At 39.4% G+C, this 26,694-nt stretch overlaps 1 protein-coding gene across 1 annotated transcript in view; it reads left to right on the top strand.

Annotated features, from left to right (window-relative positions):
- Nucleotides 1-661: 661 nt before the first annotated feature.
- The window catches only part of LOC140922494 (uncharacterized), a 69,548-nt gene continuing 43,515 nt past the window's right edge, over nt 662-26,694 (top strand). Inside the window, exons 1-2 of the mRNA XM_073372472.1 lie at nt 662-1,595; nt 12,638-12,650. Of these exons, the coding sequence (XP_073228573.1) occupies nt 662-1,595; nt 12,638-12,650 (947 nt within the window). The remainder of the gene's footprint in view (nt 1,596-12,637; nt 12,651-26,694) is intronic.

Genomic DNA, 26,694 nt, shown 5'->3' with positions numbered 1-26,694 from the left:
GAATCCACCAGCACAGCTTAAAATAACTGTGGCTTTCTCAGTGTTTTGGTGGTAAAGAAATAGATTTTCTTTTCATTTGCTGTACACTCGTATTCCGCTAGCAAGAGATGTTAACCCTTAGAAATAAGTACATTTTCCGAAATTTAAGAGTTCTGAATGTTTCCGCTGGCCCACTTTGTTGCCTACAGCTTTAGTATTTTCAGTGAAAGGTAGATAAATGTACAATGAGTAGGAAGATAACTTATATGTTTAAACAATGGTAAATCTGTTTTTTAATTTTCTTATTTAATTTGGATCATTCTTACCAAACAGAATGTCTTTTTTCCTTTTTTTATAGAGAAAACTCCAATCCATCAAGTCATATTACACAACGCTAAAAAACACGTAGAAGGATCACTATTTGTGGCAAACCAAATGCAACTGCAATAGACAAAATCAAATAATGCTGGAGCTAATTCTAGGTAAGCTTTTACTCTAGGTTTTAATTTAATTTTCAACTCCGTTATCGTACATAAAGAGAAATAGTATTAACGGAAAAATGAAACCACAACATATCTATACTTTTTTGCAGAAGAGCTGAAATAGCAAAGCCAGCAAAAATGTGACAGCCACAACTATCTTCTGGAAAAGCAGTAGATCTATTCTGCAATTTGTTATTGGAATGGCCGAGAAAGGACAAACAGAGGCGAATTGTAATCTTGAAAACACCAACAAGATTGCCAATGAAGTTGGAGAAAGGAGAGAGGAAGAAAAAGGGAATAATGACGACGCCAAAGTCAACTGTAAAGATTTCCAGGACGCTCTAGACTGCCGTGAACGAGACCTCAAAATATCCAGAGAAGTGGAAGGCAGACAAGGAAAAGGAAGAGCTTACTGTAATCATGGCAACGCCTATGACAGTCTTGGAGATTTCCAGAAAGCCACAGAGTACCATGAACAAAACCTCAAAATTTCGAAAGAATTGGGAGATAGGGCAGGAAAAGGAAGATCGTACTCTGATCTTGGCAACCCCTTTAAAAGTCGTGGAGATTTCCAGAAATTCATAGAGTACCATGAACGACACCTTAAAATTTCAAAAGAAGTGGGAAACAGGGCAGGAGAAGGAAGAGCGTACTGTGATCTTGGCAACGCCTTTAAAAATCTTGGAGATTTTCAGAAAGCCATAGAGTACCATGAACGACACCTGAAAATTTCGAAAGAAGTGGGCGACAGGGCAGGAGAAGGAGAAGCGTATGGTAATCTTGGCACGGCCTATAACTGTCTTGGAGATTTCCAGAAAGCCATAGAGTACCATAAACGACACCTCAAAATTTCGAAAGAAGTGGGAGACAGGGCAGGAGAAGGAAGAGCGTACGGTAATCTTGGCAACGACTATTACAGTCTTGGAGATTTCCAGAAAGCCATAGAGTACCATGAACGACACCTTAAAATTTCGAAAGAAGTGGGAAACAGGGCAGGAGAAGGAGTAGCGTACTGTAATCTTGGCAACGCTTATGACAGTCTTGGAAATTCCCAAAAAGCCATAGAGTACCATGGACGAGACCTCAAAATTTCGAAAGAAATGGGAGACAGGGCAGGAGAAGGAATAGTGTACGGTAATCTTGGCAACGCCTTTAGAAATCTTGGAGATTTCGAGAAAGCTGTTCAGTATTATAAGAAGAGTATTATAGTCTTCGAACACATCAGGGGAAATCTAATATCTAATGACGAATGGAAGATTACCCTTGAAAATACGTATGGTGAGATCTATTTGTGGCTATGGGAGCTGCAGTTTAAAAAAGGTAAAGTCATCGAGGCACTGTTAACTGCTGATCAAGGACGTGGACAAGCTTTAAATGATCTTCTGGAGTTCAAGTATGGTCTTAAAGGGCTACGCCCAGAAATAGGAACACTTTCTGCAAGACCAAGTGACTTTCCTAGTTACTTACCATCAAACACAGCTTTCATAGCTATCAACAAGGGAGGAATAGTTCTCTGGGTGATCGAGAAAGGAAAAGAAATCAAAACTAGAAGAATACTGATTGATATATCCGTCACAGCCTATTTCCAGTCTCTTTTGGAAACTACACATAAAGAAATAGGTGTGAGAGCTGATGTTAATTGTGAAGATCGCTCGTTAAGGAAACCAAACGACAAAAACTTAGCAGAAAAAAGATCCATTAAGCCAAGGTCTCATCCTACATGTTTTGAGACAAAGTCATTACAAACATTTTACAATGTTGTTATAAACCCTATAGAAGACTTACTCCAGGGCGATGAGGTTGTGGTCGTTCCACAAGGACCTCTGTGTTTGGCGCCTTATTCTGCTTTCATGGACTTGAAATCAAAGTACCTCTGTGAAACTTTCAGAATTCGTCTGCTTCCCTCACTTTCTAGTCTTCGATTAATCCAAAATAGTCCAGCAGATTGGCACAGCAAGACTGGCGCTCTTCTCGTCGGCGATCCGTGGGTACAGGAGGTAGTTTATGAAGGAAGGACGCTAGATCAGTTAGAGTGGGCCGAAAAAGAAGTGCAGATGATTGGGGAAATACTTCAAACTGTACCTCTCGTTGGAAAGCAGGCAACAAAAGATGAAGTTTTGCGTCGTATTTCCTCCGTTGCTTTGGTGCACATTGCTGCTCACGGTAAAATGGAAACAGGAGAAATTGCCTTGGCCCCTAACACAACACGTTCATCATCTGTGAATCCAGCCAAGGAGGACTATCTCTTAACTATGAAAGATGTTCTAAAGGCGCAGATTAGGGCAAGACTAGTGGTACTTAGTTGTTGTCATAGTGCTCGGGGAGAGGTCAAATCTGAGGGTGTGGTCGGCATCGCACGGGCTTTTTTGGGTGCTGGTGCTCGTTCTGTTCTGGTGTCCCTGTGGGCGATCGACGACGAAGCTACTATGGAGTTCATGAAAGTTTTCTACCAACACTTAATACATGGACGAAGTACCAGTGAGGCCCTGAATAAAGCCATGAATTCGATGAGAGAATCTGACCGCTTTAGCGCAGTTAAGTACTGGGCGCCGTTTGTTCTCATTGGTGATGACGTAACGCTCGAGTTTGAAGGCATCGATTAAAAAGCAAGGTATTTTGGGATATATTTAAACCTGGGATCGTAACCCTGCTTTTGTAACCGTCATTTTAACTAGAAATTAGTTTTTTCTCTTATATGGCAACGATCTAACTCAATCAATGCCACTTATAACGTCAATCTGCTTATGACAGGTCAAGTTGATAGCAACAAAAAAGTCTGACTGTGGTAGTTTGTTTGGCAGTTAAAAACTACAAAATTTATTTCAAATCTAATGATTTCTTTACATTTCAGTGTGTCGGTGGCGCTGTTTGAGTTCGTTCCATTGGAACTTATAGTCGACCTTGACGTAAGCGACGACCCAAAATTTCGAGATCAAATTTCTGGTCGCTTATTTTAAGGAGGGTGGTCGCTTAGGAAAGTCTCTAGATATGGTTAATCTTCTATTAAGCCTTCCGGGGGTTTATTCATTTCAAGAACGTTTTAGAGTGGGGTTTATTTTATTAAGCGAAGATTTTGGAATCATTTCTCCATAAAAAAACTAGAACGCTAAGTGGAAAAGTTCAGGCACATGAAGTTGGAGGTCATCAAACCGAAGATCAAAATCAAATCCGAACTTCCAGCTCGTGAAAAAATCATATTAGATGATGAGTCCACATGAAGTGTTATAGTCGTGATAAATTAATACATCTATTATACGTCTATTATATAAGAAGGGAGAAGGAGCTTGAAAGAGAGAGGGGGTTTAATAACTTTCTTTCTCTAAAAAGGGGGGCTTATTAGATAGGGGGCTTAATAGAGGATTTATGGTATCCAAGTTTCTTTAAATCTATAGTAAGTCTAGTCGTTGGTTGAAGGTACCAGTTTAAATGTGACCCTTTGCCCTAACAGATTCAAGGGCGTGTTCGATTCACCCTATTAAACGTCCCAAATAAGAATAAATGGAATAAACTCTCTAGAAATCACTTGTTTTAGCTTTCACTGTTTTGGAATATCTTTACAAATGACTGAAATAAAGTATTCTGATCTATATAAACTTTAAATGGTCCAAAAATTACCGTACAAAACTTTTGCGTATTCTGATTCCGGAATACGATAAATCGAGCGCACTCTTAAAAGTTAGTTGTCAAAATGTTTTTTCACTAGCTGAAATCAGTATCCTTCTCTTCTGGAAGTTTGCTAAGGTTGTTTTTGCTGTTTTTGTTGTTGTTGTTACTGTATAGGTATGATGAAGAATGCAGCGAAGCAGTTCCAGACCTAGTTGCCTGAAGTTGAAGTCAGTTTCTAATTTGTCACAATTACGAGGTGGAGCATTCCTCCCAAGAATCGAAACGCTAATAGGAACAGGAATAAGAATTTATATGCTATTAAAAAATAAGTTAAAGCTTTTATAGTCTTAAAATTACAGTGTACTTTTCGTAGCTTATTTTACGACCAGTTGTTTGCCGTGAAACTTGTTTTATAGTCACCTGAAAAATATCAGGAATCATTGTTATACCATATGTGACACAGGCGCTTTAGACGTGTCTACTGTTTTATTGCCCCCGCAGGGATTTCGCCTCTGGGCAAAATCCCTAGGAGGCACCCTAGTAACTCGCGCGTATATTAAGGACAGTACTTACAGTTCAAATATACAGTCAATATACTAGAAAAAATCTCCATTTGCTCGAACTGAGGCCGCGAGGAATCGGTAGGTAATGATTACGTTTCTATTGTTTGCGCCCGCAAGTACGAAATGCTTAGGATGACATAAAGACAGAAAATCCCGAAGGAACCGCTCAGGTAGATTTTGCGACATTTATTGTGCAGTCATACTTCGTTACGCAGTGACATTCTGTGGAGCAGTTGTTTTAAAAGTTATGGACCAAAAGACACTCGTTAAGCGCATGGGACGTTATAAGGTGCGTTTGACTGTGTATATACAAACACTTGGAGAGTTTGCCAGACACGAGTTCACAAATCTTTGATTTATATTGGAAACCTTGCCAGACACTCTTTCTCTCTCTTTGACCGGGATCAGGACTCAGCCCCAAACAAGCAAGACGAGTGAACAACGGCTAGCTTATCACTAGCAGATTGATGGACATTTACAGAAATTCGCCGACAACCAAATTCTGTGCTGACTTATTCCCTGCAGATGTCCTTCCGTTATAAAGTTTCAAATAAGACTAGAATGCGCTAGCGTGAATCGATCAAACGTCCTTTTAATTTCTAAGCCTTACTTTCCTGCAAATAAAATGAACTGAATGGAAAAAGGGAAAGAGAAATAGCGAAAAATTCAACTTCTAATTAAATCTTTTCCTATGGTTTAGAATGAAATATTCTCGAAACTGAGAATGTTTTGTTCAAAGCTGTGTAAATCGAGCTGAAACTGTGCATGGAACCTTGCGTTTCCTGTATTTATCTCACCTATTGTATGGAATATGAGTGAAAATCTTCATTATGAATCGGTATATTTCAAAGAGCTACACAACGAGCAAGAATACTATTGACTGACAAAATACAGAACGGGGGCAGCTGTAGTGTCAACTATTACTAGTTAGTTACACAGTTGTATTTTATGATTCTTTTGGTAGATTGGTTTAAGTTTATTAGTGTCTAGAAAGGTCTCCACTCTAATACTGAAGTCAAATTACCTCAGTTTTCAGTTACTAGGTTAATTCCCTAATGTAGTTTTACATTTACTCGTGTTTTGATAGGCGTACTACTACTGCTACCACTACTACTACACCTTTTGCTGTTCCTTACGAGAAAATACGCATTCATTTGCGTGAAACGGCGACCAACAGCGCGAAGATACATTCATTAGCGAGAAAAAGCGAACATTTGCGCATAAACCAGATTCAATAACGATTTTTGCATTTTAATCAACATTCAATAACATTTTTAGGCATTCATTTGTGTCATTCGACATACAAAAGAGAAAAATATACTTTCAGTATTAAACGCCAACATTTGAGTCATTAACATTATCTCGAAAATCATTAGGGACAATAGGCAAACGCTATTCATTAACATTTTTATGACACTGTTTGCAATTCAATAGCATTCCTGGAAAACCTTAGGATGGATAAGGGACGGACCATTAGAAAAGTTATGGGGGGGGGAGGGGAATTTTCGAGCCGCAGGAATTTATTTCGTTATCAGATTCCTTGTATGAATTTTTTTTGGACATAGCATGAATATTTTTTTGGATTAATTGGCGTGCAAGAATTTTTTTCATTTAATTTTCCCTCGCGCGAATATTTTTTTGTGCTTCGCCCCCCCGTCATAAGTTTTCTAATGGTCCGTCCCTAAGGCAAACATTAATGCGCTTGTATAATCAATTGAGTGTTCTTTACATTTAATATACAAAAATTAAACAGTAGAAATTCAATAGAAATTCAAACAAATTTGACCTGAAATTCAGTCCGTTAATTGTATATCCCTCAAAAACCTCGCTAAAAATGTTAATAAATAGCGTTTGCACTTTAATGTATGTCAGTTGTCCCTATTGACTTTCAAGATGGCGTTAATGACTTTGATGTTGGCGTTAATGAAAGTATATTTCTCACTTTTGTATGCCCTATGACGCATATGAATGCCCAAAAGTGTTATTGAATGTTGATTAAAAAGCAAAAATCGTAATTGAATCTGATTTCTACGCAAATGTTCGTATTTTCGCGGTAATGAATGTATCTTCGTACTATTGATCGCCGTTTCACGCAAATGATTGTGTATTTTCTCGTAATGAACAGCAAAAGGTGTAATAGTGGTAATGCTGTTAATAAACCCTTTTAGTATATACTAAAACAGTGGATAGTGTTTTTCGCGCGCTCTGATTGGCTACTCAATCAGTGACTATCCTGCACTATTCACTGATTCACCTCCAGTTCCTCGGAGCGAGCGACGCCAAACTCGTGTAAGTTGCAAGCAAAATGCCTTCCTGGTTTGCTGCCGTAAACAAACAAAGAAATTTCACAACTAATCAAGCAAGCTGTTTCCGAAATACACGAAGAAGGTGACGAAGTTCGGATTGGAAGTTTTAACAGGTAAAGCTTTGTCTTTTTGACACGAATTTATCGATAAAACCGGTGAAAAAGTTTTTTGTTTACAAATGCAAATGAAGCTTAAGTCTTGCTTACTTTATTTAGTTGAGTGGTTCATAAATAAGCATAAAACTAAATTTAATAATCTTTTTTTATAGAATGATTTTAAATACAAAAAGAATTCACAACTCCTTTTGAAGAAATTTCCCCGCAAGAGCTAAACAAATGCCTTCAAAAGTTTTAGTTGCCGGCAAGAAAAAGCGACGGCCGCGGCCGCCCGGTCATTACGCGCCAAAATTGTAATCGTTGGCAACAGTATTTGAGTTAAAAATCGTCGTTTTTGTGCTCAATTATCTCACTGTTTTAGTATATACTAAAACAATTATTCACCTCAGTGTCGGTGGCTAGTCGTGGATATTTACCTCACTGCTTCGCGATTCGGTAAATACCTAAGACTAGCCACCTCCACTTCGGTGAATAATTGTTATTTATCAAGTACTTCCATAAAAAATAGCTCTACATCTGCTAATAAAATATAAAATACAGTGTATATAGTATAAATTCAGCTAGAAAAAAATGCCCTAATAAAGAAATAGCAGAAAATGTGCGCATTAAAAAATTACTAACAAAGAAACTTGAATTACCTATTAATTACCTAATAGCCCATTTTCGAGTTCGCTATGACCGCTGAATCAAAGAAGTGAGGACGCATTTTTTACAGCCTTAGCATCTAGGCCTTTCCAGATTCTGCTACGAAAAAGCTAAAAAGCTGCTAAGAAATATGCCAAAAAGTGGCTCAAAAGTTGCTCAAAATTGAAAAAGTTGCTCAAAAATTTTGTAAAGTTGCTCGAATATGTTTAAGACAGCATAGGCATATTGTAGCATTGCAGTATTCTGCTTGCAGAATTTAATATGTTTACATTATTATTTTTGCTGATCAGCTCTTTATAGATCCTACGTTCTTCGGCATATTCGTTTGCAGTCCCTTGTGGTTAATGTTTGTACTTTAAGACAGCATGTCTAATTTTAATAACAATTGCTTTGTAATCAACATTGAGGTACAACTAAGTAACTAGTTACAACAAATTAGGCAACCTTTAGTTGAATCTAAGTGGCTAGTTACAAAAAGTTAGACAGTAAGTGTAACAATCTGGAAGACAACGTGGCGTCCCCCATTTTGTTTACACACAGTCGACAGGCTACCCAACCTCGTTCCTAGGGCTTTTCCCTTCTCGTGGGGGGCGCTCCCCATGAGAAGGGAAAAGCCTTGGGACCGAGGTTGAGGCTACCCAAACCCAATTTTAATTCTTGTAATTAATTACCATGTCCACATGATACCCATTCAAAGGGTAAAAATATGAGTTTTAATAGAAGATGTTTAGGATTTTAACCAAGAGAATTTTAACTTGTTTATTAAAAAAAAGAGGGGGGGGGGTTATTCAGCATTTTGGTTCAAAATAGCCCAAAAGTTACCAAAAAAGTGCTAGTTTTCCGAAAAGTTGCTAGAAGTTGTCTCTGACAAAAAAAGTTGATCCAAATCCTAAAAGTTGCTAAAAAGTTGCCGAGCAGAATCTGGAAAGGCCTATTAGCCTTTATCCGAAGTAATATATCCACAAATTCCAAAGGGAAAAAGACCTGTTTATTACTCTGTCTATTGTGTATATTCAAATTTCACTTAAACACTTACTTGCCAGAATTTCTGAATATTTTACTTTACGTCGAGGCTAACCCTGTATGAATGTGTCGTTAATGTTTGTATTCAGCAGTGATTTTTAATTCGAAACTGGACTATTTCCTGTGGTTAAAAACTGTATTTAGAACTATTATATTACTACAATTTTTTAAATTTCAATTTTTTTTTTACGCTTTTTTAAATCTGATGAAGGTCTGTTTAGAAAAAGACCCAAAATTTGTAAAAGATTTGATTGTAGGATGCAGGGAGTTGAAAAGTTTGCACGCACGGTCCTGAAAGGTATTCGTTTCCAGCGGTATTACCGGTTTATTGTCTCACTAGAGCTTCGGCTATTTCATAGCGAGGCCTTCTCGCGTTCCCGACGTTGTTTTTACCATCAAGTTTCAGTCTGATTTCTCTCGTCGACACCTTTTATCTTTTTCCTTAACTATAACCCTTTTTTCTGTCGCACAGTTCATTTGTTTCCTTGCGTATGAATACAAGTACTTAATTCAGTTTCTCCACTTTAGTTAGCTCAACTAGTTAGCTTTACTATTTACCTGTGGAGCCTAGGTCCCTTGAAAGTTTCGTCCTCTGGTAACTCAGTCACTGACCCCTTCACAACTTAGATCTTCGTGTCGGTAATCGATATACAGTGAGGAAGAGGCATATGCTTATATAAGGAGGAATATTTCTGTTGAAGTGCACTGCAATTGCTTCGCTTTATACCTACAGAGTAGCGAATATCAAGGGCGTAGCTACCTGTGCGCGCGGTACGCACGTGCGTACCTGAAAAAGCCGTGGGTAAAAAAACAGTGACACAACATAAACTGAAGTTTATAAAATAAGAAAGCGAATAAACAAATAAAACAATTGCCTCAATTCATGTAACTGTGATCGGTTTGTTTCTTTGAAATATCTTTTTCTAATGGACTTTTTTGTTCTACGCCCGAATGTCGATTTCCTGAGAAGCGATGAGATTCATTTGCATCTCGATCAGATATATTTAAAGAAAATTAAATATGAAGGCGGGGAAATAGCGTGTAGATAGCAATCAGGACGGTATAAAGAGTGAACGCGTTGTGAGAGGCCTATCTTACTGTTATCTTCACAGTGACCACAATGTAGGGCACGATTTTATACGTCACCATAGGGTGCTTCTGTCGGTTAAAGTCAATGTGGCAAACAGCGTTAAAAAAGAAACCACTCATTGGTAAACAAAAGTCTGAGATACTACCTAGCTTATTAGCTTGTTCGGTTAATTTAGGATAAGCGATTGACGTGCTTCAGTTAATGAACCCAAAAAGGGCGACAGCGAACTTTACAACTTACTTGCGTTAATTTATATACAGAAAAAACGCTTGAGCATTCAATAGGCTTTTGTAAATTATGCTTTTGTTTCTCTAGTGAAATGCTCCACCTTAATGCTTCATCTTTTCCAGTAAACTGGTCGGTCTCCTCCCTAAGAAGTCATTAAATGCTCCATGATACAGAGGCTCTTTTTAATCTATTTTTAACGCTAACAAGTGGTATAATAATAACGTATACAAAGTTAATAGCCAGTGTTAATAAAGAATTAAAATAATCCCCTGTATTTGGGCGGCATTTGACTTTAAGTCTTCGTTTTCTCTTTAAAAAAAATATTTTTTCTGAAAAAATAATATTTTTCTGGGAAAATGCGACTAATGCTAAGCACTTTTACCTTACTGAAACGCCTGGAAAATGCTAGCATAAAAAGCCTACCTTACAACGTACCCTCAAATTTAATCACGGCACAGAATTTGCACTTGGAGCGTGCAGAGCGAAAAAGAAGGTGGGGTGCTTTGGGTGCGATGTCAGGATTTAGATTTGGGAATTTTGGGATAATTTTGTGCGTACCTCTGAAAACATCCTGGCTACTCTCTGAATATTATATTTATTGCCATTTAGAGTAGGCTTTTTAGCGATGGAGCGTGCTTAGTGTTTTTGCTTCGTTTATAGAATTATAAAATAAGGAATATCACATCTAAAGCGCGCTTATTGTAGTTTACCATGGCTTACAGAACGAGGAATGCTACATTTGATCGAAACGCGCTTGTTTTGGTATATGGCTTATAGCACGAGGAATATTACATTTGAAGCGCGCTTCTTGTGGTTTATGGCTTATAGAACGAGGATTGTTACATTTGAAGCGCGCTTGACTGGCAATCAAACGAATTCATCCGATCGGGAAAGATCGGGAAGGGGCCTGCAGAAAAAATTGTCAGCGGGCAGCCATAAGTATTCGGTGATCTGTGGGGACTGGGTCAAAAAAGAGAACAACATGGGCGACAATTTTGCTGTTTGTTTGATCAATTTTAGTCAAATTTTCGATATATTATGGACCTTAGCGGCACGTGAACTTTAATAATGGCGACGGAACACGAAGATCCTGCAGCTTTGGTTATAATTTAGGGGATTTTACGCGGGACTGGCCGTGTTTTACGATTAGTTCTGCAGCGAACTACGAGGCTCAATGTTTAAACAGTTGAACTTTCGAGTGTATGGTGCTGTGGAGGAAAGATGCTGGATTTACAAGCTTGAAAGGTAACGCGAAGCAAAAATTGCCATTTTGTATCCAGGGTTTTAACCTTTTTCTTCATAGTTCTTACGCTGTTCATTCTGCTTTCTTGGTCTCAAAACAAAGCTTGTGTGACATTGGATCGATATTTTATACTGGCTTTGAAAAATGTTGCTAGCTGTTTGGAGTAATCATGCGGTGATAAACTCAGACATTCCAACCCCGTCAACTGAAAAAAGGGGGTTTGTGGTGCGGCATAGCCGCGCCCACGAGTGCCCAAGGCGCAAGCCACTAGGGGGGTCCAGGGGCATTCCCTGGGAACAATAATTATTGTAACATATGTGTCTCCAAGTTGCCATTTCCTGCATTTTGAGATCACAATCAATGGAAAATAGTGGAGTTTTTAACAGGCAGTGAAAGCTAAGGCCTATTGGTCCCTATCACATCAGTGCATTACGGCACCCAAAATTATCGTAGGCTCATGCTTGGATACCAGAAGGGTAAAAATGGCTGAGAAACCACAGAAGAACAAAGAATCATGTTAAAAACAACTGGTTATTCAAAGAAAACATTATCTTTGTTTAGCTAGGAAGAGTTTCAAAAACCGGGAGAATATTAAGCGAAAACAGGAGGCCGGAAATATTTGCCTAAAACGAGAGGTTTCCGGCCAAAACGGGAGGGTTGGAATCTCTGTAAACTTTATAGGAAACCCTTTTGAAACATATTTTTGTCAAGTTTTTCTTTTTTTAAAAAATCCTCAACAATAGGTATTTTGGTTTTTTGGTACTGAATGCGTGGTACCTTTAAGGAAAATATACTCCCCCCACTCCGCCCCCCCCCAAAAAAGACCGGTGTATGACATTTGCAGACTGCAGACTGCAGACCAGAAACTGTAAAGTGGGGTGATCAACATCAGCTTCTAACAAAGTTAGAAAGTAGCCTAGACGTGAGGTTGATATTTCCCGTGCAAATTACATACATGTACGCCTCGTTCCCAAACTGAGCTGTTGGCTCGTGTTCTTCTTATAATGAAAGAGCAGAATGTCATGAGCTCGCTCATGAATCCATGGCAACAGTCTAGCAATTAGCCTGCAACACAAACAAAACTAAACTCTTGTTAAGTTGGTGTGCGAAACAGCACCCAAAGCCTTGTTCTGGGCTCCCACCATTCTCTATGAGCTCTGGGTTTGGGATTGGGCCCCCACCTGTGTACCAGGATTTGAGCACGAGCAATGATTGGCCAGTTAAAAAAGCCATTACTGATGAAAGGAAATTAGACATGCACTTCTTCTTCGTTGAGTCTGTTGTGGGCCCAGAACCTCCAGCCTCCCCTCATGTGAGGGGCTGTTGTGATTCCTGTGATCATGGAGATCTACACAGACTTCCTCGGCCTGTTTCAGACCTCAGACATGACACTGACATGCCTGACGGAACCAAAAGCTTTGCAATTGATTTATTCAGCTTTGACTTGGACACATAAATTTAGCTGCAAAACAGTGTTTACAGAAATAACAAGTCCCACAAGCAAACTTCGAAGTGTCTTTGAAAAATTAGGCTTGGGCTCGAAATATAGGAAGGGAACAGTATTTCAGTACACAGAGTGAAGAAAGAAAATATTGAACCGTCACAACAGGGGATACCTAAATCATGGTGACAGCGGCGATTGCCATCCTCGACCAGGCGGCCAAGAGGGGACTGTAAATTAGCTTGAATTTCAGTCTTTTCCTAAAGTCACAAACTCCTCTTGCAACTCATGGAGACATTTCAAATATTAGGCTAACTGTAAACAGCATAGAAACTACTACGAATGTGAATATTGTCCGCTAAAATCCAAAGACAGGAGTCCCTAAGCTCTTCTTTGTTTCGTAGAGCCTTGTCTGTAAGTACTTCATGTCAACTTCCAGAAAGCAATGCACCTTAAGTAAGCAAAATAATGTTGGTAATGTAAATAGGGAAAAATATGTTGGCTTGACATAAAGTATTTACCTGTTTGGCTTGACATAAATACTAACATTTCAGACCATCGCAGAGCCATAAATCATTAATGGATAACTGTCAAATAGCTTCAAATGATTAAACTCATGGCAAACATGATAAGAAGAGGTGGCTGTTTGACTGAAAGCTTGAAAACCCCCATCCTCGCGACCAGTTTTTTTTAATATAATTATTTTGACTTTAGAGGTCAAGCTTCACTCATTACTGTCATTTGCATGGACCCTGACTCGCCCAACAAATTAATTGTGCGAAAATATTGTTTTCTCATACTCGGGGATGATAAAATTAGTTTCTTTTTCTTTCTTTATTCATTTTTCGTTTTTATGCTATGTTATTTTTATTTTATTTTGGTATTACAAATTTTTGCAAAATTGAATTATTATTTATGAAATATTTTTTTATAAAAACTAATTTATTTCTTTCATGTTCCGGAATGTGCTGGAATTTATTGATGGCTGACCAAAGTTGAGTCTCAGTCAATTTTGACTGTTCATACCATCAAGATCAATGCCAAGAAATAAAATTCTTTGTTGGTAGTATTTTTGGTGGCTTTTACCTTCCCAGAAATTTGCCAGTTGAAGGGTTGAACGAGGAATACTACATTTGAAGCGCGCTTCTTGTGGTTTTTGGCTTACAGAACGAGGAATGTTACATTTAAAGCACGCTTGTTACAAAACAGGTCTGTTGAAATGCACTTGCTTCACGAATATTATACTTTTGCACAGCCCCTGTTTTGCTTTTAAGCTTATGGAATGAGGAGGTTGAGGAGACTATTACATTTAAAGCGCGCTTGTTTTGGTTTATGGCTCATAGAACGAGGAATAGTACTGTTGAAGCGTTCTTCTGGTACTTGTTTGAATTGCTTTATGGCCTATATAGCTTGTATGTCAAGGAATTAATGGTTAGCATCAGTGCTTGTATGCTGTTCTAGATATCAAACATGGGGGGGGGGGTACTGGGACTAAGACAGCCTTTACCTTAGCGCAAAGTTTTACATAAATTGAGTACTATTCCATTTGGTTTATCAAGTTATTTTACTCACAAACTATCGAGTGCTTTTACGATCACCTTTTATACTAAGTGCCAGTAAAAGTACAAGTAGTTTGCCGTATAAATTCAGGGCCCAGCATCTTATAGACTCACTTGCAAGATAGCTTTGCTAGCAAACTGAGTCATAAGTTGCAGTTTTTGCTATTTTTTTTTTATGATTCACTGTGATAATTTAGCAGCTGTTTGCCCATTCTCTTAGTACGCTTGCACTAGCTTAGACTCCTGTTTTGGCTCTCAGCAATTTACAATTTTAGGTTCACAGCTGTTTATGTATGTCTAGGGTCACCTCAACACCATTACGGATTCAGTGTCTCGCTTACATGAACCTAGCAAATGTGTAGCCAGTTCTACCATCACCTCCATCCAGTAGGTGCAACCATGCCAACCTCCTGCTGACAGCACTCCACTGACTCAGCATATTACCTTACGCAGTTGCAATTTCCTTTTTTCCAGGCTCCAAGGACAACTGGCACAGTAACTTCAAGAAGAAATTTATCAGTACCGCTCTCACACCTCTGCTGAGGGCACTAAAGCATCATATCACACCCACAGGACTAGTTATCTCTGGTTTTGTGAGCATATAGGTTACCCTCCCCTCCCAGCCCAATCTTCCCATTTTTGTCAGTATGCTGCCTTTCTAGCTCGCAGTCTCAAGGCCACTTCTATTCCCAATTACCTAAATAATTATTCTTGGTATTCTACATAAGGAATTTAACCTGCCTAATCCCCTCCTGGACAATTCGCCCTTACAGTCTCTCGTAACAGACTGTCTGGGATTAAGCGGGTCAAACGTATGCCCCCCCCCTGCCCAAAAACAGCCCTTTACCCCTAGCATTTTGGGTCATATTAACTTGCACCTCAACATGCGCTCTAGTTTTGATGCCTCCTTCAGGGCTATATGTTTGGTAAATATTGTGGTATGCTTTGCAAGAGCCATCTCCCTTTTAAATCTGCACATTCCTTTGATGCCTCCCAGTAACTCTTATGTTCAGATTTTACTTAGTTTAGTGGTTTAGTCACTATATGTTGGAGTAAAATTATCCAGTTCCATGACTGGGTTGTTCTTCTTCCCCTGCCATTTATACCAGACTCCCCCCTTAGCCCTTTTACGGCAGTTAAAGGGTTATCCCTGTGGTGGTTCTTCTTCCCCTGCCATTTATGCCAGACTCTCCCCTTTGCCCTGCTACGGCAGTTAAAAAGGTTATCCCTGGGGTGGTGGTACTTCCCCCGCCATTTATACCAGACTCCCCCCTTTGCCCTGTTACGGCAGTTAAAAGGGCTATCCCTGGGGTGGTTCTTCTTCCCCTGCCATTTATACCAGACTTCGCCCTTTGCCCTGTTATGGCAGTTAAAAGGGCTATCCCTGGGGTGGTTCTTCTTCCCCTGCCATTTATACCAGACTCCCCCCTTTGCCCTGTTATGGCAGTTAAAAGGGCTATCCCTGGGGTGGTTCTTCTTTCCCTGCCATTTATACCAGACTTCGCCCTTTGCCCTGTTATGGCAGTTAAAAGGGCTATCCCTGGGGTGGTTCTTCTTCCCCTGCCATTTATACCAGACTCCCCCCTTTGCCCTGTTATGGCAGTTAAAAGGGCTATCCCTGGGGTGGTTCTTCTTCCCCTGCCATTTATACCAGACTTCGCCCTTTGCCCTGTTATGGCAGTTAAAAGGGCTATCCCTGGGGTGGTTCTTCTTCCCCTGCCATTTATATCAGGCTCCCCCCAGTTTGCCTTGTTACAGCAGTTAAAAGGGCTTAGTGCACTTTACCTGTCAGGCATTGCCTGACTCCCAGGCTTTTGCCTTTCTTCACTCTCAGATTTAATCCTTTCAATTATCCCATGTTTTTAAAAAAGGTTAAGTGCCATTCTCTCTGCCATTCGGCCTTTGGCCGAAGATCATGCTTGCCACTCCTTCCGTTGGGGAGGGGCCTCCTTTGCCTTTTATTCTCAGGTTCCTGTCGAACTTATTAAAATGCTTGGGGACTGGCTTTCGGATGCTGTGTTACTTTACCATACGGTCCCTGTTGCCATTAGATTGCAATCTGTTAGTGCCATTGCTACAGTCTATCCTCACTACAAACATTTCTACTCCCCAACCTACTCAATTTGGGTTTGAAGTGTAACTAGTTGTATTACCTGTTTCGTTTTAATATTGCATCTATATTGAGTGATTACCTATTTACATTTTGTGACAAAGACTGTCATAGTCCCAATCGTAGCTGTGTCATGGTTGGTATTTAGGGTAGCATCAGTACTAGAGATGCTGTTCTAAAAATCAAACATCGGGGGTACTGAGTCTAAGACAGCCATTACTAAGTACCAGTAAAAGTACAAGCACGCTTGGTAGTTGTATAAATTGAGGGCCCAGCATCTTATAGACTAACTTGCAAGATAGCTTAGCTAGTAACAGTCATAAGTAGCAGCATTTACTAGTCTTCCCACCCTACCCTCCCTGGGTAGTTATCTGTTGTACTCATTTCCTTTTTGTCTGACAGTCTTTCTGTTTTACAAATTATGTGTACCTTGGTCTTTCTTGACCATCCAATCATTTTTATTTTGTATGTTCCGTTTGAGTGTAACTAGTTTCATTACCAGTTTCGTTTTAATATTCTATCGATATCGAGTGATTACCTATTTACACTTTGTAATAAAGGTTGTCATGGTCCCAATCTTGCCTGTGTCGTGGATCGGACGAACCGTAACACACTATGCCCTTATGTAATAATGAAATGCGCCCTCCGCATGTGCTCAGAATACGGACTGTTAGCAATACTGACCGTTTGTACGGAACGTACGATCCGTCAACTGCTCTTAACGGTCCTTAACAGTGCGGCAGTATTGGACAGGAAAGTACTGCTCAGTAGCTTTCATTTGAATTGTCACGCACATTTTAGGATTTTGTTCATAAACTTAGATATTTCTGGCTTATCGTAAAGTTAAAAATGCATCGTTTCAGGTGTCGAAAGAAAAACATTCTCTGTCCTAAAAAATCATCACTTTTGCTGAAGTAACACAGAGGAACTTTTCCTGGAAAACTCTCAGGGTTCGTACTAAAATTGATCCCATGTTTCGGGCTGAGTGTATTTTTCATCCTTCATGTACATCAGGGGCAAACTTATTCCCCTGAGAATAACATCTTTTTTGTATCACCGTGGATACATACCTACTTACAGAGGAGAGGGTTGGGAAATTAGAAGTAAAGAAACACGAAAAAATATGGGTAGTGAGATATGATGTAAATTGTAGATAATAATGATCATAGATAAACTAAACATCGTTCTAGATGTTTATACATGACCATATGTATACAGAACTCTACAATCAGATGTGTGCACTGTAACCATTGAATTTGTTGTGCGAAAAAATTTTCATTTGGACTGGGCAATAAAAGTCATATTTATTATCATCAGAAGGTTCTGTCATAAGCGCTTGACTGGCATCGGTCAAACTGCATTTGGTCTTAAAAATGTGTTAGGTTGTTGAACTGATTTACCAGTATTGTGGAGCTGTCGGTCAACCTATTGAAATCATTGCATTTTTCTCCATGAATAATATTCGTTCAAGCACCGCGCCCATATTAAGGATTATAAAATATTGTGTCATTGGTCTAATTTCACTTCGCTCTGTTTTCACAGCCATAAAATGCATCTCAGAGCCCTTTTGAGCCTTGTTGTATACAGACCGAAATGACAGATTTCCCTTCCCTTTTATACAGCTATTTCGAGAAAGGTTGTCGGAAAAGGTGCACGCGACAATCCCGAAAGGTATTGTGGGTGGTTTTGAGTTCACTGTTCTTTAAAGAAATTTGAAAAAATGGCATGAGAGGCCATGGACGTATGTTTGCGAGTGCTAAAAGAAAGGAACAAAAGTAGGTTCGACAGCTGCAGTGTCAGGAACAGTGTATTGATCATATCCCATATTACCTTTCGGGATTGTCGCCTGCACATTTTTTTGCGACAACCTTTCTCGAAATAGCTGTATACTTCAACTAGTGAAATCCCCCCCCCCCCCCCCGTCCCTTTCATACACCTGAAGACTGAAAAAGTTACCCCTTCAGGCGCAGCTTTCCCGTAAAGGCCATTATAGGGAGTACCCCACCGGGAAATTTTCATTATCTGAAAGAAAAGCTTCACGGTTATACTATAAATGACATTCAATTATTAAAGATGTACCGACTCAAATGCAAATCGCCGGGCGAACAAGAACATCCGAGACTGGAGGGGTGAGAATTCAAAAATTCTTTAACAGAAAAAAAGCATGGGACCGTAATTTTTTTTACTCTTAGGCAGTGCACTACAGCCAGCACAAAACCAGATTTTTGCTTCCTCCTTTCGCTGATGGCGACATTTGATTACTACTAGTGTAATCCGTCAGTGACTTGGGATTACATTTATCTGAGCAGCTGCTTACAGTGCTAGACTGGCTACCAAACAATACCAGGCCTGAAACAATACTTTAAAGTAGCATAAAACTTTAAAGCGTAACCCAAGAACCTATCCCCGTCACACACACATGCTCTTTTCCGGTTTTTAAAATATGGATATTGATCAAACAGGATCATCAATGAAATCCCACTCCGAAGGGAGAAAACCCCTAAACGGTTTACTTACACTGATGGGCACGGAAAGAGTGAATCTGTCTAGGCTGCGTAGCAGGCGTCAAAAGAGGTAAGGATTGGAGGGAAGCGGGGAGGGATGGGTGGGTAAGTTGATACGATGGGATCGGTAGAAGATTGAAACGGGCAAACTGCCTCAATATCATGTAATGGTGTAATCATAGCACCTTTGATAAAACTGTGGCGGATATAGAAAATTGAGAGGAGTTTGAAGGAAAACTATCTTTCGTAATATTACGGTTGTCCCAGGGGTAGCGCATATGACAGCAAATCTGTGACGTTCGATTTGACTTCAAATCACACAGGGTCCAGAGGAGATGTGTTTGTCGTTAGAGCATCAAAACCCGTCGAAAACCTCTGAAAAAATGGGTTATTTTGATCGCGTTACAGTTTCGTTACACTTTCTATAGACCGCAAACCAAGAGACTGAGGGCTCGTAAGATCGGCTTACACTATAAAATACGGAAAGTCGATCTGACTGTGATCTGGGTCAGATAAGAAGCGAAGAAATCGTTTACAGTAGATTCATAAAGATCCCATTGGGCTAATTAATCGTGCTAAGCGACAGGTATAGACATTTTTCGAGGTGAGACTTAAAATAAGTAATTCATTTATTCACACGAAACTCCTCTGGACCCCGTGACACAAATTTTGATTCTCGTTAGAAGGTCACTTATCACTAAGCATATCCGGCAGTGTTCGGAGAAAAACAGGAAGTATCTGACCAACTTCCTCAGTGGAAGATTCCATCAAAAAGCTACTGCATCTGTTATAAGATCTTGTTGTGAGTTTCTTGTTATTTCGTTTAGAGAAATATTTTAAAATAACTGTATATTAGATTTAATGTGCCCCACGTATGTTTTATAAGTTTTCAAATTTTCATGGGTGGCTGCATTTTGGAGCTATTTCTGGAAGCACTTGCCTCACTTCTGTTGACGTAATTTGATCCAAGTGAAATTGAAAGCTGCATTATAAAGGAGGGGAAAATCCCATAGGTTCAACTTTTTCTTCGTAAAAGAGTTGATTGTTGCTTTAACACAGGTACGTTTTATAGAATTCCTGTTATTTTGTGTAGGAAAATACAACTGACTTTTATACGTGAACTTGTCTTTATACAAAGTATGATTTCGTTGTAGACCCTTTCGTCGTGACAAATCAAGCGAAGTATCAAGACTTCTTGGAAATTGATAACTGAGGTAGGCATTGCATTAGCTGAAGTTACACTACAACTCCAAGATTCCTTTACCTTAGAAATGCATTATATTTGGTTGTATACCTGCCAACCCTCACGTATTATACGCGACATCGATCGATCTCGCGCATCAAGGACAATTTCTCACGCCTGACTCACAAATCCACACAAATTGTCATTTAATACATGATTAATAGCGAAAATTTAATTCGATTTCCACAAATATATTCCAAAAAGGCTTTGAATGATGACTTTGTGTCCTAACGAAATTAAAACACGCTGAAGTTATCGTGTCTTTTAGTCCTCAAAGGTCGTTGGAACATCTTCGGGAGTTTTCGGTAAAGTTTAGAAGGCTTCGGAAATTATCAAAAATCCTCCGAAGACGCTGGGACGTTTTCGAAAATCACGCGATCATGGCATGGCGAAAATCTCACGCATTTGAGCCAGAAAAAGCTGGCAGGTATAGGTATATGGTTTTTTAAACTCCAGGAAACGTTTGTCAAAGCATGTCTGTTTAATAAGGCATAAAGATGCATAAATAGAAAGTGAGTAAGTTGGGATCGCAAAAAAGACATTTTCCAAAAAGTGACTAAGTTGGGGTCTGTAATTGGCGAAAAAATAGACTGCAATGGGGTGGGGCTCAGAGAGGCCAGCAGCACATACCCAGCAATCATTAACCCAAGTACCGCCCCCGCCCCCCCATGGGAGTTAAGCAGCCACTTGCTGGTACCCCGTATGTGTCATATTCATCATTTGTGTTGAATTTTAAGGGCAGCAGGCTACATTCAGAAACCTTTCTAATCGGCCTCATGCTCGTATTGTTAAAAAAAGAACTTGCATTCTTCGTAAGTGATATAACACAAAGAAACTCAAAGAAGTCAAGGTACCTGAGCTATACTAAGGGAAATAGGAGATAAAAAGGCAAAAAACGAAAAACTTCCCCGGTTTTTACACCGAGTAAGACTTAAGCTGGAACCGAGCAGGGCTAGGGGCCGGGGGAGGGGGCTTAAATTTCTGAAAATCCACCAGCTTAAAATAACTGTAGTTTCTCAGTGTTTTGGTAGTATATTTAGAAAGAGATTTTCTTTTCATTTGCTGTAGACTTGTATTCTGCTAGCAAGAGATGTTAACCCTTAGAAATAAGTACACTTTCCGAAATTTGAGTGTTCTGAATGTTTCCGCCGGCCCGGTTTGCACTTTGTTGCCTACAGCTTTAGTATTCACGTTCCATCGGAATTGTAAATGTCATCCCTGGGAATTAATTAATGATATGGAAGTGAGTATATATAATAAGAAACACTGGCACGCATTGTCCCATTCACTTCACTTTGTCCGACACAAAGGTGATTGGTGACCCACCCGCCCTCCCCAGCGAGTTAGTCGGGTTCCAGATTCAGTCTGTCTTGGGCTTGTCCCAGGTCAGATTGATTCCCCATAACTTATTATAATGCCATGAATAACAATACCCAGGGATGAATATTATACTGTTTTCAGTGGAAGGCGAGGGTCTCCCAGGGGGGTCCTTGGTCCCTTCCAAACTTGCCCTATGTTCCCATGTTCCCACACGTTTTCCTTATTTGTTTCCCTCTTATCACCGCCCTCAATTCCCTCCCGAAAAAAAAAAGACACCTAAAACAAAACTTCAATTTGTGTGACATCATCTCAAGCATTTGAGCGAAATTCACAATCCATCAGAGTGGGATGAGCATTAATTAGAACTAACCTTAACTCTCCTGGTCAATCATCATAACACATAAACTCGTCAAAATTTGCCCTCTTCCTAGCTCGTCTTGATCTTCTCAGTGTGGTATTTGTTAGTTCTTGGTCTTCCCCTACACATTCCCTGGCTTCTTCGATGGTGACCGATTCTACATGACCGATCATGTGAGATTGATAATGTATAAATTCGTTCTCAGTCATTTCAATAATTTTGTCATTAACGAAGCCTTCTTTCAAAGAACCGCATATGTCCTTAACACTCGTCAGCACCCTAACTTTCTTAGACTTCCAATAGATATTTCTAACAGATTATTTAATTCGCTGTATCTCCCAATTCTGATGTATGGCTCTGAGGTTTGGAGCATCTACGATAAAGATGATTATAATTCATGGGAAAATGATATAATAGAAAAAACACAAATTCAATTCGGTAAACAAGTTCTAGGTGTGAATAAACAGTGTCCAAATGCTGCATGCAGAAATGAACTTGGACGACTACCACTGAAGGAAATAACTAACGTAAATATTATCAAATTTTGGAGACATTTAGAAAACAAACAAGATGATCATTATGAGCCAAGCATTGTTTAAAAATATCAAAAGATATGGTTAAGAAAACCATATGAGTATTTTGAAAAAAGTTAATACCCTATGCAACAATTCAATCTCAATGAATTGTATTTAAATGATAACAACTCCTCAGCATATGTAAAGAATATCCAATTAACTAAACGTGAAGAACTGAGTTCACACCAATATAATCTAATAAGAAATAACAAGAAACTAAAATTCTACTCAATAATCAAAAATGACTGTCACAAAAGTGATTGCTTGAACATAATCACCAATATAAACTAGAAAAACGTGTATAGCAGAACCTCGCGAAGCTTGGGGGGAGCCCATAAGGCGTGGGAGGACAGGAGAGAAATGAAGTAAATCATGTAACTGGGGAGGGTGGATCCAATATTGGAAGCTGAGACGTACTTAATCTCCTGTGGATTAAATTTGAACCTAGTGCTCTGGCTTTAAAAAGGATCTTCTGAGATTTAAATGCGGTTGCTGTTGGTAGCGAATGCTGCATAGGTCCCATCCCCCCATGTTCACTCCATTTGACCCTCCTACATGTGTGTAATTATAGTCAAAAGGAAATGGGGGTGATAGTGGATAACTGCCGGCTAATATTCAGTTGCATTTGCTTAATAAAAACTCACCCTTAACTGCAATAATTATTTGTGAAATGTGTCAGTAGAAGTGAGTGGATGGCAATTCTAGGAGATAATGCTGCAGTGAAAACAACAACTAAATGCTGCTAATTGGAGGAAAAAATTATTGTTTGGCAAAGTATAGCTATAAAAGTGTTTGCACTTTTTGTGGTACATAGTCACACTTGACAACTATTGTTTGTAACAGTAAAGTGCAAACATAATCACTGAAATAGAAAGTTACAAGTAGCAATGTCATTAAGGATGCAATTCATGAGAATTACTAAAGTGATCATGATTTATGATTATTGTATGTGTGGGCATTCAGCTTAAAGAACTGAATCCATGTAAAAAGTACCAATTTTTTACCAGTTAGGCAAGTGTTCATAGTTATTCGTGTACGTGCATAAGAAACAAATCCCTATGCAAGAGTGAATTTGTATGAAATGTCCACAAACAAGTTATGTTGAAGGTGATCAGTTTCTCCATTGGTCTCAATTCTAAACATGCATGAGCTTGTTGAGACAGTGCCAGAGCCATAGATTTTTAATTTCCCAGACTGAGACGAGGCAAATGAACACTTTCCCTGTATTACATGCATCTATCGTGAACGTAAAGCTAAGTGCAGGATGGATTGATCTTATGGGATACCCTACATAAATATCTGCTTGCATGTCGTTTAATTTCTTGAAACAATCTTCATCTGCCAATGGAACAAATGTTTTATTTCTGTGAATATGTCACCTCTGTCTGACTTCTTTGAAAGAGTGAAATTTTATGAGTGACCTGTTAAATTTTCCCTAACAGCGAAAGGAATTAACGTTCCTGGCATGGCAGCCATGTCGCACACTAACATTCTGAGGATATCCGAAATACTGATGTTATTTTCGAATAATATAGGAACAAAAATAAAGGGGGCCAGCAATAACAAATTTTTGTCATGTTTGACTTAAAAGACACAGCTGGGTTTACGTATAAAGCTATACATACACATATTTTACTTGTGAAGGAAATTGAATGAAAATTGTAAGCTTAAACGAAAAATTCTCCCCAGTAAGGATTTTGTTTACAAAATGTAACGCTTCCCTACATGTCACACATTATAGGTGTTGTAAACTGTTCATTGTAAAATAAAGCTTACTGTAAAACGGTGAAAAGGCTGATCGGCTGTCCTCAGTCTGTTGCAAAGATACTCCTCGTGTCGATTTTACAGATGGTGTAATACTTGCTTCCTATCGTTGCATTGAAAAATATAATTTTGACTGTGAACTTGCCTCTCCTTGCGAATTCTATTGACCGAATACAAACGTCGGCAGTCGGTGTTCCATGTCTTCGTCGGCTTCTTTTGCAGTGTAACTGTAGTATTTTGTTGCTAACTCTTTACATATTTGTGGTCGCTGTATAACCTCTGTGTCTAGTTGACAGTGTTTGCCTTCGCTGTGCCGTTACTTGCGCTGAATTTAAAGTCGACGTCCTCGCTCTTGCGGAGTTTTGTTTGTAAGTCTTTCCCGGCGAGGATTTCCAGGCACTTGTTGAATCCACCTTTGTTGAGTTTCCTGTTCTCTTTTATTTACCTGAGATATTGGGTGATTTACCGACCGTAAACATTGTCATAATTCACAGACGAAAAAAAACCGTCTTCATGAATAATAACCTGTGTACAGCCGCCCCTCACCTCCAACAAATGCGATGTTTTTGAGGTGAGGCTGTACACAGGCTACATGAATAACAGAGCTTTGTCGTCGATGGCAATCGGTTGCCTGGAAACCCATAATGCGCTTTGACGTCACTACTCTGGATGACGTCAAGGCGGACACCAACCAACTCGCCATAGATTTATAGCCAAGAGGAAATCACGCTGGCCTTGCGATGCTTGCGACCCGGGCTTGCGACGAGATTATAAACCTCGCGGCTCGGCGTTTCGCGAGGAATCACAAAAAAACACTGAATAAATTCAGACTTGGCAACCATCGCTTACAAATTGAAACGGGCAAACATACAGTACCGAAAACTCAAGAAAAATCTTCGAATTTGCCCCTTCTGCCACTTGAATGAAGTTGAACAGGAATTACACTTTTTATTCAATTGTAATCTTTACGATAGTCTTCGATCTAACTTTTACAGAAACATTGGTAATAGATACCTTCTTTTTGGTAATTTTGACAACAATGAAAAAACCCTCTTCATATTTAACAATGTCGATTCTCATATCTACAGACTTACAGCTGCTTACATACATTCATGTATGGAATATAGACAAAAACTTGTTCTTTAATTATAGCCCTTATTTTGATTTAAGATTTATAACATAAATAATGTGGGTAATACCATGTACTCACGGGGGAATAAAGTTGTTGATTTCCCTTTCCGCCTCTTCTGTGAAAGTTAAGGGATTGAACACATCGGCATCAAAGCACATTGCCTTCGCTTTTTTGGTAGCAGTGGTTACATCTTGCTGCAATACATTCAATTTCGGCATTTGAAAGATGAAGCATCTGAGGCAAGATAGACAATGTCACCAGACGACTGGACAAGATCACTTGACCCCTCCTTTCGTCCCCTCTCCCTTCTTGCAATAACTATTGTTTCTGTCTTTTCTCCTTGGACCTCTCCAATCCTACCGAAATCAAATGGCTGACTTGTAGGCTGCTCTGTTAAATAGAGATTTATCGGCAGAGTACCTGGGTTGTCTTTTGTACTCATGTTCCTCACTGTTTTTTGTGCAACACTTTGACCATGCTTTATTCGCCAGTCTCTGATTTGCTGCACTTGGGACTTGGTTAACTGTGCTGATGAGGGCGGGGACATCTTGGATAGTTCTGAATACCTTAAATCAGATTTTACTCTTGGGTAGTGAGACTTGGCATTTGTGTGGTAGCAGAATTTTGTCCTAAACATTTATCCAGTTTTCCACGTAAGGTGCTGATCAATATAAACTCCGAGGAACTTAGGGCGTGCTCCTTTAGGGCCCTGCTATCGAAAGTCAAACTGGAGTTGCAATGGCATATCGTATGATTAGCTCTCACCTCCGAGAAGACGTTCTCGCAAATCAGCGTCAAAAGACTCTTCGTTTTGGACACCTCAAGAAGCTGTGGCCCAACAATAAGATGAACATGGTTAATGAATGATCATTAATAAAAAGCTTATTCTAGCGTTAAATATATTCAAATATAAGCCAGATTTGGGAAACCTACCTTTTAACTCCCACTCCTTCGTTATCACTTTGGTAATCGCTGCATTCCACTGTTGTTGGGAATCAATCTCAAATACTCTGCCCTTTGGACAGTTCGCTGTGACTTGAAAGTCTTTCACACTGATCGTCACTCTGAATCTCGCTATGTTTAGCTGGCTACACCGATCTGCGATTCCAAATCCTTATCTAACTCCAAAAATTAAATCAAACAACATCTTCTCACTTTCGCCCCCGACTCCCATTTCAAAGGACCAACGTATTGCTGGTTTTTCTTCGTCATTTCTGTTAATCGCAGACCGGACCTCCCAGCCGGTGAATAACATATATTTATTTCTTATATCAAAATGTTTTCGTCGTCTAATTTGTACAGTTATGTTCCCCTGTTCCCTAAAAATAAGCTCATGTTCCCTTGTTCCCTTTGATGTTTTGCCAATGTTCGCTTGTCCCCCCAAACCCCTGGGAGACCCTCAAAGGT

The sequence above is a fragment of the Porites lutea genome, chromosome 13, assembly GCF_958299795.1.
Source record: "Porites lutea chromosome 13, jaPorLute2.1, whole genome shotgun sequence".
In the NCBI taxonomy this organism is placed as follows: Eukaryota; Metazoa; Cnidaria; class Anthozoa; order Scleractinia; family Poritidae; genus Porites; species Porites lutea.
Note: the sequence above shows the minus strand (reverse complement) of the source record. Positions and strands in the feature narration are given on the sequence as shown.